Source organism: Epinephelus moara, chromosome 21, assembly GCF_006386435.1.
Source record: "Epinephelus moara isolate mb chromosome 21, YSFRI_EMoa_1.0, whole genome shotgun sequence".
NCBI lineage: Eukaryota > Metazoa > Chordata > Actinopteri > Perciformes > Serranidae > Epinephelus > Epinephelus moara.
In genome coordinates, this window is record NC_065526.1 from 4,608,893 (window position 1) to 4,621,170 (window position 12,278).

A 12,278-nucleotide genomic window follows, 5' to 3' on the forward strand; every position below is an offset into this window, starting at 1 on the left:
CTTGTAAACGGTACCAAAAGCTCCTGATCCCAGCACTTTGATTTTCTTAAATTCAGGTTCCTTCAGGATCCGCAGCAGAGCCTGGTTTGGAGCCTCGCCACTTGGAGTCAGAGGTTCAACCAACTGGAAAAAGAAGGACTCAATATTTCACACACTGTCTCACAAACAGCACTAGTGATTCTTTCAAAAGAAATCATACAAAATAAGTCAAAAACTTTCATATAGCAGACATCTATCTCTGTAAATTACCCCCCCAACATCTCAAAACATCTTCTGTCAACATCTCGAAGTGTGGTGCCTCAGTTCCCTTTGTCGTACCTCTCTCTCTTGGAGAAGTCGACGCATGGTTCTCTTCCTCTTGATGTGGCGTCGGCGCAGCAACACAAACACAGACAGGCCAGCAATAAGAACAGCCAGCAGACCCCCGACTACACCAGCCGCAATCATGGAAAGGCCAGAGGGGCTGAAAGACAGGTGGGAGCTCATTTAAGAGTGCAGATGGAAAACAGAGCACATTTACAGATCCAGTAAACAAGGAGAGATGAGATTAGACTGTGGAACTTTGGCGAAGTCAGTGTGTACTTCAGCATCAGTGATTAGTGAAGCTGTGTTTACTCACCCTTTACCTTGGCAGCCTTCAAGACCAGGACCCACGCAACTGTAAAGAAAGCAATGCAAAGAATCTGATGTAAAGATACAATCACTTTAATTTCACACTGAAAATTCACAGAGTCATCAAAAGTCATTTTTCATACCATGAAGTCAAAGTTCTCTGTAATTTGCTACCAGATTAATGCCTAATTTATACATATGCAGAAAAGCTGAGCAGGGCCACAGAGATGCTTGCATCGAGCTGCATAGACACGCCGTGCACTTGCAGAAAAACGTGTAAAATGTGCACCCGGCACCACAGAACTGCGGAAGTTTGACTGAAAACAGTACAGAAGACACGCACATCCCAGCGTCCAATGGCGTGGGTGCTGTACCAAAGAGGCATCTGGCAAAGTAGACAACAAATAAGTCCGCACACCAAGCAGCTCCTGCTCAGAAAGATTTTAATACAGAGTGATGTTTCGAACCCACAGCTCTTTCTCTGACCTCTGATACATGACAGAAATTCGCCATCTTAAATACGCCACACCTGTTGCCCATATTCAGTATAAAAATAAAGCAAGGAAATATATATATGTATCTATGTACAACAATATCTTACCAGAGCTGCTTTTGATATATAAATATATAAGGGGAAAATATTAGCATGAACATATTTTATACCCCAGAAACATATGGTAAAATTACAAAATGATCGAGTTAAGTGACTGTCATACATACAGAGATGCCTCTCCTCATGAGGAACACATTTGCCTCAAGAACCCATAACTTCCGCTTATATAGATTTTCCGCCATTTTGAATTTTTTGAAAAACACTTCAAATGGATCTCTTCCTAGGAAGTTTGAGCGATCTGCATGAAACTGGGTGAACATAATCTAGGGACCAATATCTAAAGTTCCCTCTTGGCAAAAGTTGGAAAACTTACTAAAACTGAGCTTCTATAAGGCAATGAATATTGCGGAGGGCGTGGCTCATCACATAAAGGTGTATAACATCTCAAGGGTTTCACCCATCACCACGCAACTTTGTAGGCATATGACCACACATAATCTGAGGGGACCCTTCCAGATTTATAATTAGAGAATTACAAACCTGATCTAATGTCAAATTACTCATTGAGGCCTTAAGGGGCCAAAGTGCTCAATGTATGTATCCAGAGCAGTTCACATTTAAGGCTCAGACACCATGGGTATTTAAGATGGCAACTTCCTGTCATTTATCAGAAGTCAGAGGGAGAGCCGTGAGCTCAAAACATCACTCTGCATTAAAATGTTTCTTAACAGGAACTGCTTGGTGTGCGGGCTGATTTGTTTTCTACTTTTGCAGAACTCTGATTGGATATCAGACCCGGGAGGAGGGCGTTCTGGACAGTCCTGGTCCCAACACGCATGTGTGAAATTTCATCCTACATGCACCAACCTGCACAGCACACATAGGCGCACGGCAACAGAAGTATAGACTGCGCATAAAGAACTTGAATGCCTCAATCACAGGGGTCCATAGGGATGTGTTCAGTTCTATGTGGTTCAATGACGTAATCCTGAAAAGCTAGACTAGTGAAAAATAAGACTGGAAATACTTCATCATATTTTTCCTCAGAAAAAGTTGCACAAGACGGCTACAAAAGTCTGTCCACACAGGCGTGGTGTCCTGAACCACAGCACCCATTAGTACACCAACCAGCCAGCACCATGGCTGAATGTTGGTCATCAATCAATGTGAACATTAGGTCTGCTTTCATCTCACTCAAAGCTATATTTGTTCTGTTTTATAACGCAGTGCAGCCCTCTGTTTGTTGAATAATAAAATGAATGGGAACCAGTGGCAAAAGGTTTCAGATATCTAGAACATGATGATGTTCTCTGGAAGAAGAGTAATAAAAGTAATAATATATCAAGTTTAAGTGAATGGATAAAGATGACACATCGCTGGTATTTTCCTTTAATCTTAGTCCACAACATCTCTCCTAAATTGTCTGATTTCATCATTAATCTCAGCAAATATTGCCTCATGTCAAAGCCGACCTCTCTCTCCCCAATCTGTGCCAACTCCACCACAGCTGACCCTCCTGCCTTGGATTAAGTTACTGCATCAACATTACGACAGACAAATGTTTGCAACACAGAGAAACGTAGTGCTGGTTCTCAGGTCGGGCGAACAATGCTTTTACCCTTGAGTGCAGTTTTTGTGGCAGGGCTTGCACACTTTCATCGTATCTGCGTATTTCCACACCAGCGTGTCGTCCTCGCCTGGCACGCCTTGAGGACACCGGGACACACAGAACAGGCCGTCTTGGAAGTTGGCACACTTAGTACATTTTCCAGGACCCTGAAAGGAAAAGAAAAAAAACACATGATGTTTACAACACTCTTGAGAGGTGTAGTAAATATTATGTAAACTGCCCTGTCTCATAGTAATAATTTGTTAAAGCAAGCTGCGTCCATCTTCCACATAAAGTTGCAAATGTTAGGCAATGAAAACCCACCTAGAAATGTTCGGTGGTTCAGTTTAGGCCAGTACAGCTCTGTTTTTTGAGAGACTTACTGCAACAAAGTGCTGCAATGTGATACTTTCTTGCAACCCATCGACTTGTATTTTCAATAATGATACCCTACATTCCAAGAGTTGCTTTCAACAACCCTGAAAAGGGGCGTGAGCGTGTTGTTTTCAGTCAAAGATGGGATTATGAGCGCATGAAAGTAGACTGTGCGCCAACTACACAGCCACACCCTTCATCCAAAGCACAACATGTCTTGTGGCTGCACTGCATTATGGTCTAATAAGGCTGCTGTTGATGGAGAAATTGGTAGCGCTAACATTTCTGCAACACATCTCAAGCTGCGTAATTGTTCCTTTGTGGTGCTCTTTGATTCTGAGTGACTGACACAAAAACATGACTTTTAATTATCAGACTCATAAATAATGTCCACAAAGCTGTTCGACAGTAGTTCAAGTGATTTTTCGTCTTTGTTATGTTTGTGATAATAGCTCAGTTGTTGTGACACACATACAGGCGCACTGCAGGTTGCGGTCCCATTCATGCGTTGACACTCGGGGTGACACTCCACGCAGGTTTTATTCACGACAGTCTCCCGCAGCTCCCTGCAAAGACAATAACAAAGCTGACAGACTCCCACCGCAGGCGCGCCTCATTTCAAACAGGTACATGTGAAGTGAAATTCTTGATCCCTTTTTTGAGGGCACAAGTTAAATTGTAAGCACGTCGAGATTCAATGTTTGACAGAGATCTGCAAAGATAAACAGTTGTGAGTGAATGTGCCATTTCAGCTGCAGTGTTTGTCTTATATCTGCTGGGGTTTAGCTTTGAAAGACCTTGGATCGTATTTGGTCTTTGAAGTGATTCAATAACAAATCCCCAAACTCATCTAATGTCATAGTCTGGAAATGCTTGTGGTCTGAAAATAGACTTTGAGGGAGTTAACTGTAGAGCACACAAATCTGATATTCAGACTGTTTGTTTGTCTAAAATAGGGAGCACCGCATTTCAGAGCTTAAAAAGGCATTAAAACCCAGATTTCTCCCTTACCCCTCCAGGATGTTGCAGGAGTCAACACAGCTCCCATCACGGCTGTAGTCACGGCAGGCGAAACACATGTCCGGGCCAGGGCCCCAGCAGCTGTCCGTGGAACACTTCCTGTCACAAGTGTTGTTCCTCAGGGCTGAAAACAAACATACAATCTCAAGAGGAGATCTTTCCCACATCATTATCCAATTTTGAAATAAGATCCCGTTAATTAAATCTGGCTTGTGTATTGCGTAATCTGTAGTTAGAACACAAAACACAGAAAGGATCTGACTGAATTTTACCACATGTGGCAGCATTAGCATTTTCCTCTATGGTAGCACTCTGGCTTTCTGATTTGAAGAGGCCCTTCCAGTGGCTTTTGTCAGTGTAGCACAGGTTCCGGTTCTTCATGATGACCACATCTCCATCGCTGATTTCTCTCAGGGAGCGGAGGCCCAAGTAGCTGATGCCGAGCTGAGCCATCATCAAACTGCGGCTACCACTATCAAAGAGAGAAAGGTGCAACAGGAAAAGATGAAGAAAAAAGGCACGCTTTAATAACAGTCTTGAGTAATCCTCAGCTCTCGAACAACAAATTCATTTCTTGTGATCCAGCGGTTGTGAATCCACAGGGGGTCTTTACAAGGAACATACCGTTTAGTTCGTCCTCGAACGATCTCCAGATTCTCGAAAGGACTGAGTGAGCTCAGGCTCTCTGGCCACATCTGAATCAACAAGTATCCTAAAGCAACAAATGGGTTGTTAATTGTGAAACTCTTCAATGTGCATTTAATGTGTCATGCATTACTCAGGTCTTATGCAGTCTTACCAGTAATTTCCTTAACTGTCTTAAACACCTCAAGCTGGGCAGGCTCCATCTTTGGTGTTTTGGTATACGGATCCCTACAAATAAAGGTGGCAAAGGTGCCCGGTTATCTGTTGCAGTTGATGTAATTGATATACACAGACATAAAGGCTGTAATGTTTTTAAAAGGATAGTTTGGATCTTTTAAAGTGGAGTCGTATGAAGCACTTATCCAGTGTAATACAGCAGATGGTGATCGGCACAGGCAGTAAATCGAAACCGAAGCTAAGCAATGTACGGTGTAGATGGGGGAAGCAGAAAAATGTATTTTAGCCACCTAAAAAAAATCTATAACAGTCCAAACTGAGAATGTTTTCACCTAACCCTTTAAAGCACCAAAGTCACACAATAACACAAACAAACTAACTGATCGAAGCAGCGGCAGACCGGCAGCTTCTGTCTTTAGTGATGTTAAATTACCGGTTTTCTCAATGGATTTGAAGAAAGCGATATATCGGCTTTAGTTTCCCTGAGGAAACCACTGTCTGACAGCAAGGTAAAGCAGTGAAAATACTCTCAATATTGCATATATTTAAAGTGATATTTATTTTTTTAGACGGGACTTTTTTATGAGGCTAAAATACGGTCTGCTGCTACCTGTCCACAACAGTACACTGCTTCTCCTAACTGGGGGCGTGCCGATCGCCATCTACTGTATATAATACACTAACTATGGATAATTACCTCATACAATCCCACTTCAAGAACTCCGAACTACCCCTTTACTGCCCTTAACTTACCCATGAATCGATGTGCGGATGATAGCAATGTTCCCATTGATTTTCGTGCAGTTTTTGAAAGAGTCAATGTTGGTGGCATTGACAGACAGAGTGTGAGTCAGGTTTCCTGATCCAAGTCCATCACACACTGTAAACAATTAAGAAAACAAATCAGCACAGAAACTGTTTGAAAGCTGTTGACTATACTCTAGTTTTCGTATTAGCAAGGTATTTTAGAGAGGGCAAACTGTGTTAGAAGCAATACCACCATGTAAACCACAGGCTACTAATTATTATCAGCAATATGGGAAGTATCAAAAATAAAAGTATTCATTTTCTAGCAATTTGCTCCCTTAAAGGGAAACTTTGCTGATTTTCAACCACCTCTGTGTCACCGCAGTGTGTGAAGATATACTGTGCTTGTTTTCTTCTTGTGCCTCAAGTGCTGGAGCTCCGTATCCATCCGACAGCAAAAGAGTCACCTGGCGGACTTTTGCTGGTGGATGGGCGGGGAGCTCTGGCTGCTTGAGGCACAGGAGGAAAACAAATCCTGTTCATCTGCACACACTGCAGTGACAGAGAGCCTGTTGAAAATTTAAAGTTTCCCTTTAAAGTGTTATATCATTATGTATTACAGTATTGCATTATTGGTGATGCATTCACATGAAAGTAGTGTTAGCATGAAGCAGACATGGGGGAAAGTCACACATGTGCAAGTCACAAGCAAGTCTCAAGTCTTTACCTTCAAGTCTCAAGTTAGTTGTGGTGAGAATCAAGCAAGTCAAGTCCCTGCTATAAGTCAAGCAAGTCAAGTCGAGTCATTGCTCAGGTCAAGCAAGTCACAAGTCAAGTCATATGTCACATACAGCAAACATCTCCTCACGATCCTCTAGCTACATGTCCTCTGAATATGCTGTGAAAAAGTGTGGTCTCTGTAGGCAGCCCAGGCTCCGCAAATAGCAACAAAAACTTTGGGCCCAGGCTGCACCGACCAGCCAGCGCGAGACCAGCGAAAGCAAGCACACACACATGAACGCGGTTCATCGGATGAACTCAGCTAAATTTTAAAAATCTAATTCATGGTGAAGGGTCATGCATTTTCCACCAGTCACTTCGAAAAGCTCAAGGAAAAATATTTGTGGCTACAGGGGGGATCAAAATAAAATAAATAAATAAAATAAAAATGAACCAGCCCCCCTCCTCCTCTGATAAGTTAAGAACAGTCCCTTCAGTGTGGTGAGGTTTGTGGACCGTTACCTGCCACAAAGAGAGAAATGTGAATAGCTCGTTTCTCCTCTGACACGTCACATACCTGTTTGCCGCCACGGCTCGGTTGTTCAGGTACTTATGACACCAACCAAGAGGAAATTATTGGACCTGGAGCCAGGCTTCTCAGTCGACGGTAAATCGCGTTATCTTGCGGTGGACATAGCGCTCCGCCGTATTCCTGTCTGTGACCCCCGTTCAACCCACAACCGGCAGGATTCGCTTTTCATTTCTGCTGCTGGTTGATATCTGTACTCGCACAGCGTGCTGAATGATTTCTTTTGCTCACACAAAACTATTTTTAGCCACAAATGCGAGTAATATGCTCGCACCGTAGAGGTCTGTCAAATGACGTTTTTTCCAAACAACTTTTTATGTCCGGGCTTCAGGACACTCGGATAACTACGGACGAGCAGTATGGAGATAGCTCCGTTGTGTCGTTTCGAGTCTCAAGTCAAAGTCAAGTCTCAAGTCATGAATACAAAGTCAAAGTCAAGTCGAGTCTTTTATCAACGTTAGCCAAGCAAGTCTCAAGTCATCATATTTGCGACTCGAGTCTGACTCGAGTTAAGGAATGTGACTCGAGTCCCCCATCTCTGGCATGAAGACATCTAGCCTGGCTCTGTCCAAAAGGGAAACACCTCTAAAGCTCACTAGTTAACACCAAATATGTCGTTTGTTCAATCCGTTCAAAAACCAAAGTGTAAACATGACAAGTTATCTTCCCGGCTGCGGGCCGTAGTAGCTAACTTCATATTTACTGGACTGATACTGAGAGTGGGACCAGATCATGAAGCTCAAGTCTGAATAGCATAAAATGGAAGCACTCAGGTACCTTTGACTTGTAGTAAAGCACAGTACTAAGTAAATGTCCTCAGCTCTGTTCCACAGCTGCAGACAACACTGTGTGTATGAGTCAGAAATATGTCCCCAGGTTGTACAGTGATAGCTGGACCCCCTACCTTTTGGACACAGTCCGTCACACTTGGCGCACTTCCTGACTCCTCCCTCGTCCACCTCGTATGTGTTCCCACTGCACGTCCGCACACACGCTCCGTGATCAGTAACAACATAGTTATCTGGAATGATTCCAAAATACAAGCTGTTTACTTCACAAGCATGCAACATTTACAGGTTGAATAAAATGGAAACATACCTAAATCTTTATGCATTTGCAACCTGTATGAGTTGTACCACAAGTATGACTATAGGTGCATAATGATGCTGTGGGCCTTACAGTATACACTGAGTAACACTGGGACAGACCTGTGTAAGTTAAACTGAGAAAGAACAGTTGTTGCATTAACACGCCCTGAAACTCAATCATTTTCTTTCTGTGTTTCTACAGTTTATAATTAAACCTGGACAAACTGTAACCACTGAATGTGTAACAGCTCTGAAGGACAACCTGGGCACTTGCACAGCATACCACAATGTGAAAAAGCTCATAACCATGCATGATTTGTTTCATATTGGCCAGTGAAGCCTACTAGCTTTACTTTATTTATCTCGACTGACAAAACAACAGTTACAGTGAATACCATGAATATATCAGTGTCAAGGAAGGTGAAAAGTTTAGTAACAGAAATCGGCTAAAAATATAAAAAAAACTAAGCTGTTGATGTGTTCTTACGTGGGCAGCTCTTCACACACGTGGCCCCGAAGTTGTACTTTCCATGTGGGTTAGGAACCAGCTGGTGCAGGTTGGGGTCATAGCGCATGAGGCCGGGGCAGGAGTCCTTACACACCCCGTCGTCCTGGAAGTCCCGACAGGCCTGCAGCACAAACAACAGTCATCCAGTACACAGGGACCATAACAGAGCCCCACACTAATGATAACACTGCATTCCTCTACAGCCTCGGCTTAATCCTCAGAGCTGCAGAGAGGGAGAGCAGACGCCGATACTCGAGGCACTGCCAAATGAAAGATTTAATCAGCAGTTATTTGTCTCATTGGTACTGAAACCAATAACAATACTTCTGATCATAAAAACAGATGCCGCTAAGTGAGGGCTTTGTTTTGTTCCAGATTTAATGCAGAAATATGAAACATTTAGTGTCATTTCTTGTTCAAGTTCGTCTCCTCCCCACGTCCTTATCATATCATTACTCTTGTCCCCATGTGAAGGTGTCTTTCTCTCACCAGACAGTCAGTGGGCCGCGGTCCTGTGCAGCCCGCAGCACAGTGCTCATTACAACAGTCACTGGGTGAAGGCCCTTTGCATCTCTTTGAGCACTGCTGTGCACAGTTCAGCTTTGTTACTGGAAATGAGGACAGGACAAAGTCAGTGAAGTGACCTGTAGCAAGTTTTTTTAAATTTATTTTTGAGTTTAGGGCCAAATTAAAGGGACAATTCACCCCAAAAATCAAAAATACATATTTTTCCTTTTATCAAGATGGCATCCAGCTTGTTGAGCTCCAAGTGCAAAGAATAGAAAACTCAACAGCAATATTTCTTTCTAGGAATCATGATCTGGTTACTCAAGATAATCCACATCTTTGTTGTAAGCAGTTGCATAAAGGAACTATTTTCTGTCAACACAACTTCACCCCACCAACTGTATCACCGCCCAGAAGGAAGCATTTATCTACTCATGGATGAGAGGTTTGTGCTTGTAACAGAGCAAGATGTAACATAAATGTCTTCCTCCACGGCTGAGCTGTGAAGTTAGCTACCTCAGTGGTGCTAGGTGAGCCAGCAGTAGTTGCACGCTTCCTTCTGCAGGGTGGTATGATTTGAGTTTTTTTAAATTTATTTTTTCGTCACTTTGAGCACCACAAGCCGAGTGCCATCTAGTTACATTGCATTCGAGAGAAGACAGATATATCTGCGGTTGATATCGCCAACACTATCTAGGTTGATAAACAGCACTAAAGGTAAGACAAAAAGTTTGTAGTTTTGATGTTGGGCTTAACTGTCACTTTAAAGGCCCTGACACACCAAGCCGACAGTGGACCAAAGTCGGGCCGTCGGTGAACGTCTCTTGCCCCCATAGTTTTTGCGGTCGGCACTTCGGCGTCGGCGTCTTTTTGGCCGATTGAGCATGTTGAATCGGCGGCGGAGCTTGTCGGTGAGAGAGATCACTGTGATTGGCTGTTCAGGTTTTATTTCCTCGCCCCTGTAGCGAGTGAATCTGCCTGTAGTGAAACCGGGGCTAACCGGTGCTTCCTCCTCAGGCTCCACTTCACTCAGCTGCCCACAGACCCGCTGCTTCTTCCCACTTTAACCTGAATAACAAACCAAAGCTAGCTGGGAGCGGCTAGTGGAGCGTTAGCCGCAGCATGACCGCAGGGAAGCACAGCCAGTTAGCCTCCGCTAGTCTCTGAGCTAGCCCCGGCTCTCCGTTTGGATCCAACCGGAGCACCGAGCCCTGGTTTGTTATTCAGGTTAAAGTGGGAAGAAGCAGCGGGTTTATCGGGCAGCTGAGTGAAGTGGAGCCTGCGGAGGAAACACCGGGACCGTCTGGATGTAATAGTCCGTGGAGGTGCTGCGGTGCTCGGCTGCACAGATAGGAAACCCCTCGGCTGACAGGATGTACCACTCTCTCACTCCGCTCTCTCTCACGCAGGCGCAGAACGTACGTGCCACTTGGCCGTCGGGTGTAGTCCGTGTAGTGTGTTCAAATGCAACTGACACAGGGCGACGTGAGACGACGTAGACAACGCAACAGTTGGCTTTCGTCGCGGCTAGTTCTTTGATGTCAGTTTGGTGTGTCCGCACCTTAAAACGTACATTATAACATTTTGCACTTTCAAATTATGACAAAAACATTGGAGCACAAATGTTATTTTTTCTCATTTTGCTTTTGTCAGGTGCAAATGTAAATTAACAACTAAGTAATATGAATACAAAGACAATGGAAACAAACACCTGGCAAACTCCTTTTAGCATTTCACCACACCACACGTGAATATACTGTGCACTAACGATAACATATCAATTAAAAAATATTAGAGATTTCAGCTTTAATACAGAATTGAGATTTTGTTTTCCGTGATAAAATGAAATGAGAGCTCACAGATCTGGCAGTTTTCAGGACCAGGTGCCCAGCATGAACCATTGAAGCAGCTTGGGTCACATTTTTTACCTGTGAAAGCAAACCACAAGAAACAAACAGGGCAAAGCGTTTACTTCACACCCTTGAAATTCGTTAACAACACACAAATGCACTGATGTAATCAAAGTGTGTGCAGCCTTTGTCTTCTGCTGTGAGTTGTTTTACTTACAACGTCGAGGACTGTTGGGTAATGGAAGCACCATTTTGGGTTTGCTTTCAGCGTTGACAATGTCATACCACTGTATTGTTTCCACATTGCATGGCTGGTTGGTCCCAAACTTTACACCTCCTTTAAGAATTTCTGAAAAAAAACAAACAAAAAAAAAAAAAACCAACAACTGCTGTGAATAATACTGAGATTTTGTGGTACATTCTGTCACAGAGAGCTGAAGAAATGGAGAGGTGGACTGACCTGTCAGGCTGGTCAGAAGAAGCTCATCGGTGTCCTGACCTGTATGTTTGTTATAATTGGTAAGCACAGCGAGGCCATACAGTCCCTCATAGAGCTTATGACCTCGAATGATGCGCAGATTCTGCAGAGGAATCCTGGAGGCTGTGTTGAGGGCGATCAGCACATAGCCGCCCACTTCTTCAATAGACTGTGGAGGGAAAAAAACCCCATAAAACCTGGTTGTAAACTGAAGTAGCTGACATGCAAAGTCAGGGGTTGTCCAAGCATTTATATACATTTATACCAACCATATAACTCAATGTAATGAGGGTAAATCATTTGAAATGCATGTATTATAAATGTACTAAATCCTCTACTTGAAATCATTCTTAGTTTCATTGATGGTGTTATATCAAACTCATGGTCAAACCTTTTAGGCCGGGAGCCAGGTCCAGCCCCCGTGATGTTTTCTGCTACCTCTTAATCATTATCATTTCGTGTTAGCCTAAACCGTGGGCCATCACAAGCTGATAACAAGCACCCCCAACTCGGGGCCATTTGGTTTGAGCCCAAGTTGACCTTTCTATCTTGAAATGATGACATATGATCAGCTGGTGCAACAGGCTGCTGATGCGTAACGATCTTACTATGTAATGATGAAAACTCTGTCTGTGTGTCTGTTCCGCGTTTTTCTCCTCACTGACTTGGTCAATCCATGTGAAATTTGGCACAGTGGTAGAGGGTCATGGGAGGATGCCAATGAAGCAATATTACATCAATTGGCCAAAGGGGGGCGCTATAGCAACCCATTGAAATGTCAGACTTTGAATGGGCATATC

The 12,278-nt window shown here is 43.5% G+C and overlaps 2 protein-coding genes across 2 annotated transcripts in view; one reads left to right on the forward strand and one right to left on the reverse strand.

The window, feature by feature from the left end:
• LOC126409158 (unconventional myosin-X-like) overlaps positions 1-1,009 on the forward strand; it is a 159,682-nt gene extending 158,673 nt beyond the window's left edge. The window contains exons 27-28 of the mRNA XM_050075114.1: positions 291-474; positions 914-1,009. Coding sequence (XP_049931071.1) covers positions 291-474; positions 914-1,009 — 280 coding nt within the window. The remainder of the gene's footprint in view (positions 1-290; positions 475-913) is intronic.
• Positions 1,010-2,779: 1,770 nt separating this feature from the next.
• The window catches only part of LOC126408797 (epidermal growth factor receptor-like), a 38,730-nt gene continuing 29,231 nt past the window's right edge, over positions 2,780-12,278 (reverse strand). The window contains exons 3-15 of the mRNA XM_050074486.1: positions 11,461-11,647; positions 11,218-11,349; positions 11,010-11,078; positions 9,133-9,251; positions 8,623-8,764; positions 7,952-8,068; positions 5,745-5,871; positions 4,969-5,042; positions 4,794-4,881; positions 4,442-4,641; positions 4,161-4,293; positions 3,625-3,715; positions 2,780-2,941 (exon numbers count right to left, since the gene is read on the reverse strand). Of these exons, the coding sequence (XP_049930443.1) occupies positions 2,780-2,941; positions 3,625-3,715; positions 4,161-4,293; positions 4,442-4,641; positions 4,794-4,881; positions 4,969-5,042; positions 5,745-5,871; positions 7,952-8,068; positions 8,623-8,764; positions 9,133-9,251; positions 11,010-11,078; positions 11,218-11,349; positions 11,461-11,647 (1,641 nt within the window). The remainder of the gene's footprint in view (positions 2,942-3,624; positions 3,716-4,160; positions 4,294-4,441; positions 4,642-4,793; positions 4,882-4,968; positions 5,043-5,744; positions 5,872-7,951; positions 8,069-8,622; positions 8,765-9,132; positions 9,252-11,009; positions 11,079-11,217; positions 11,350-11,460; positions 11,648-12,278) is intronic.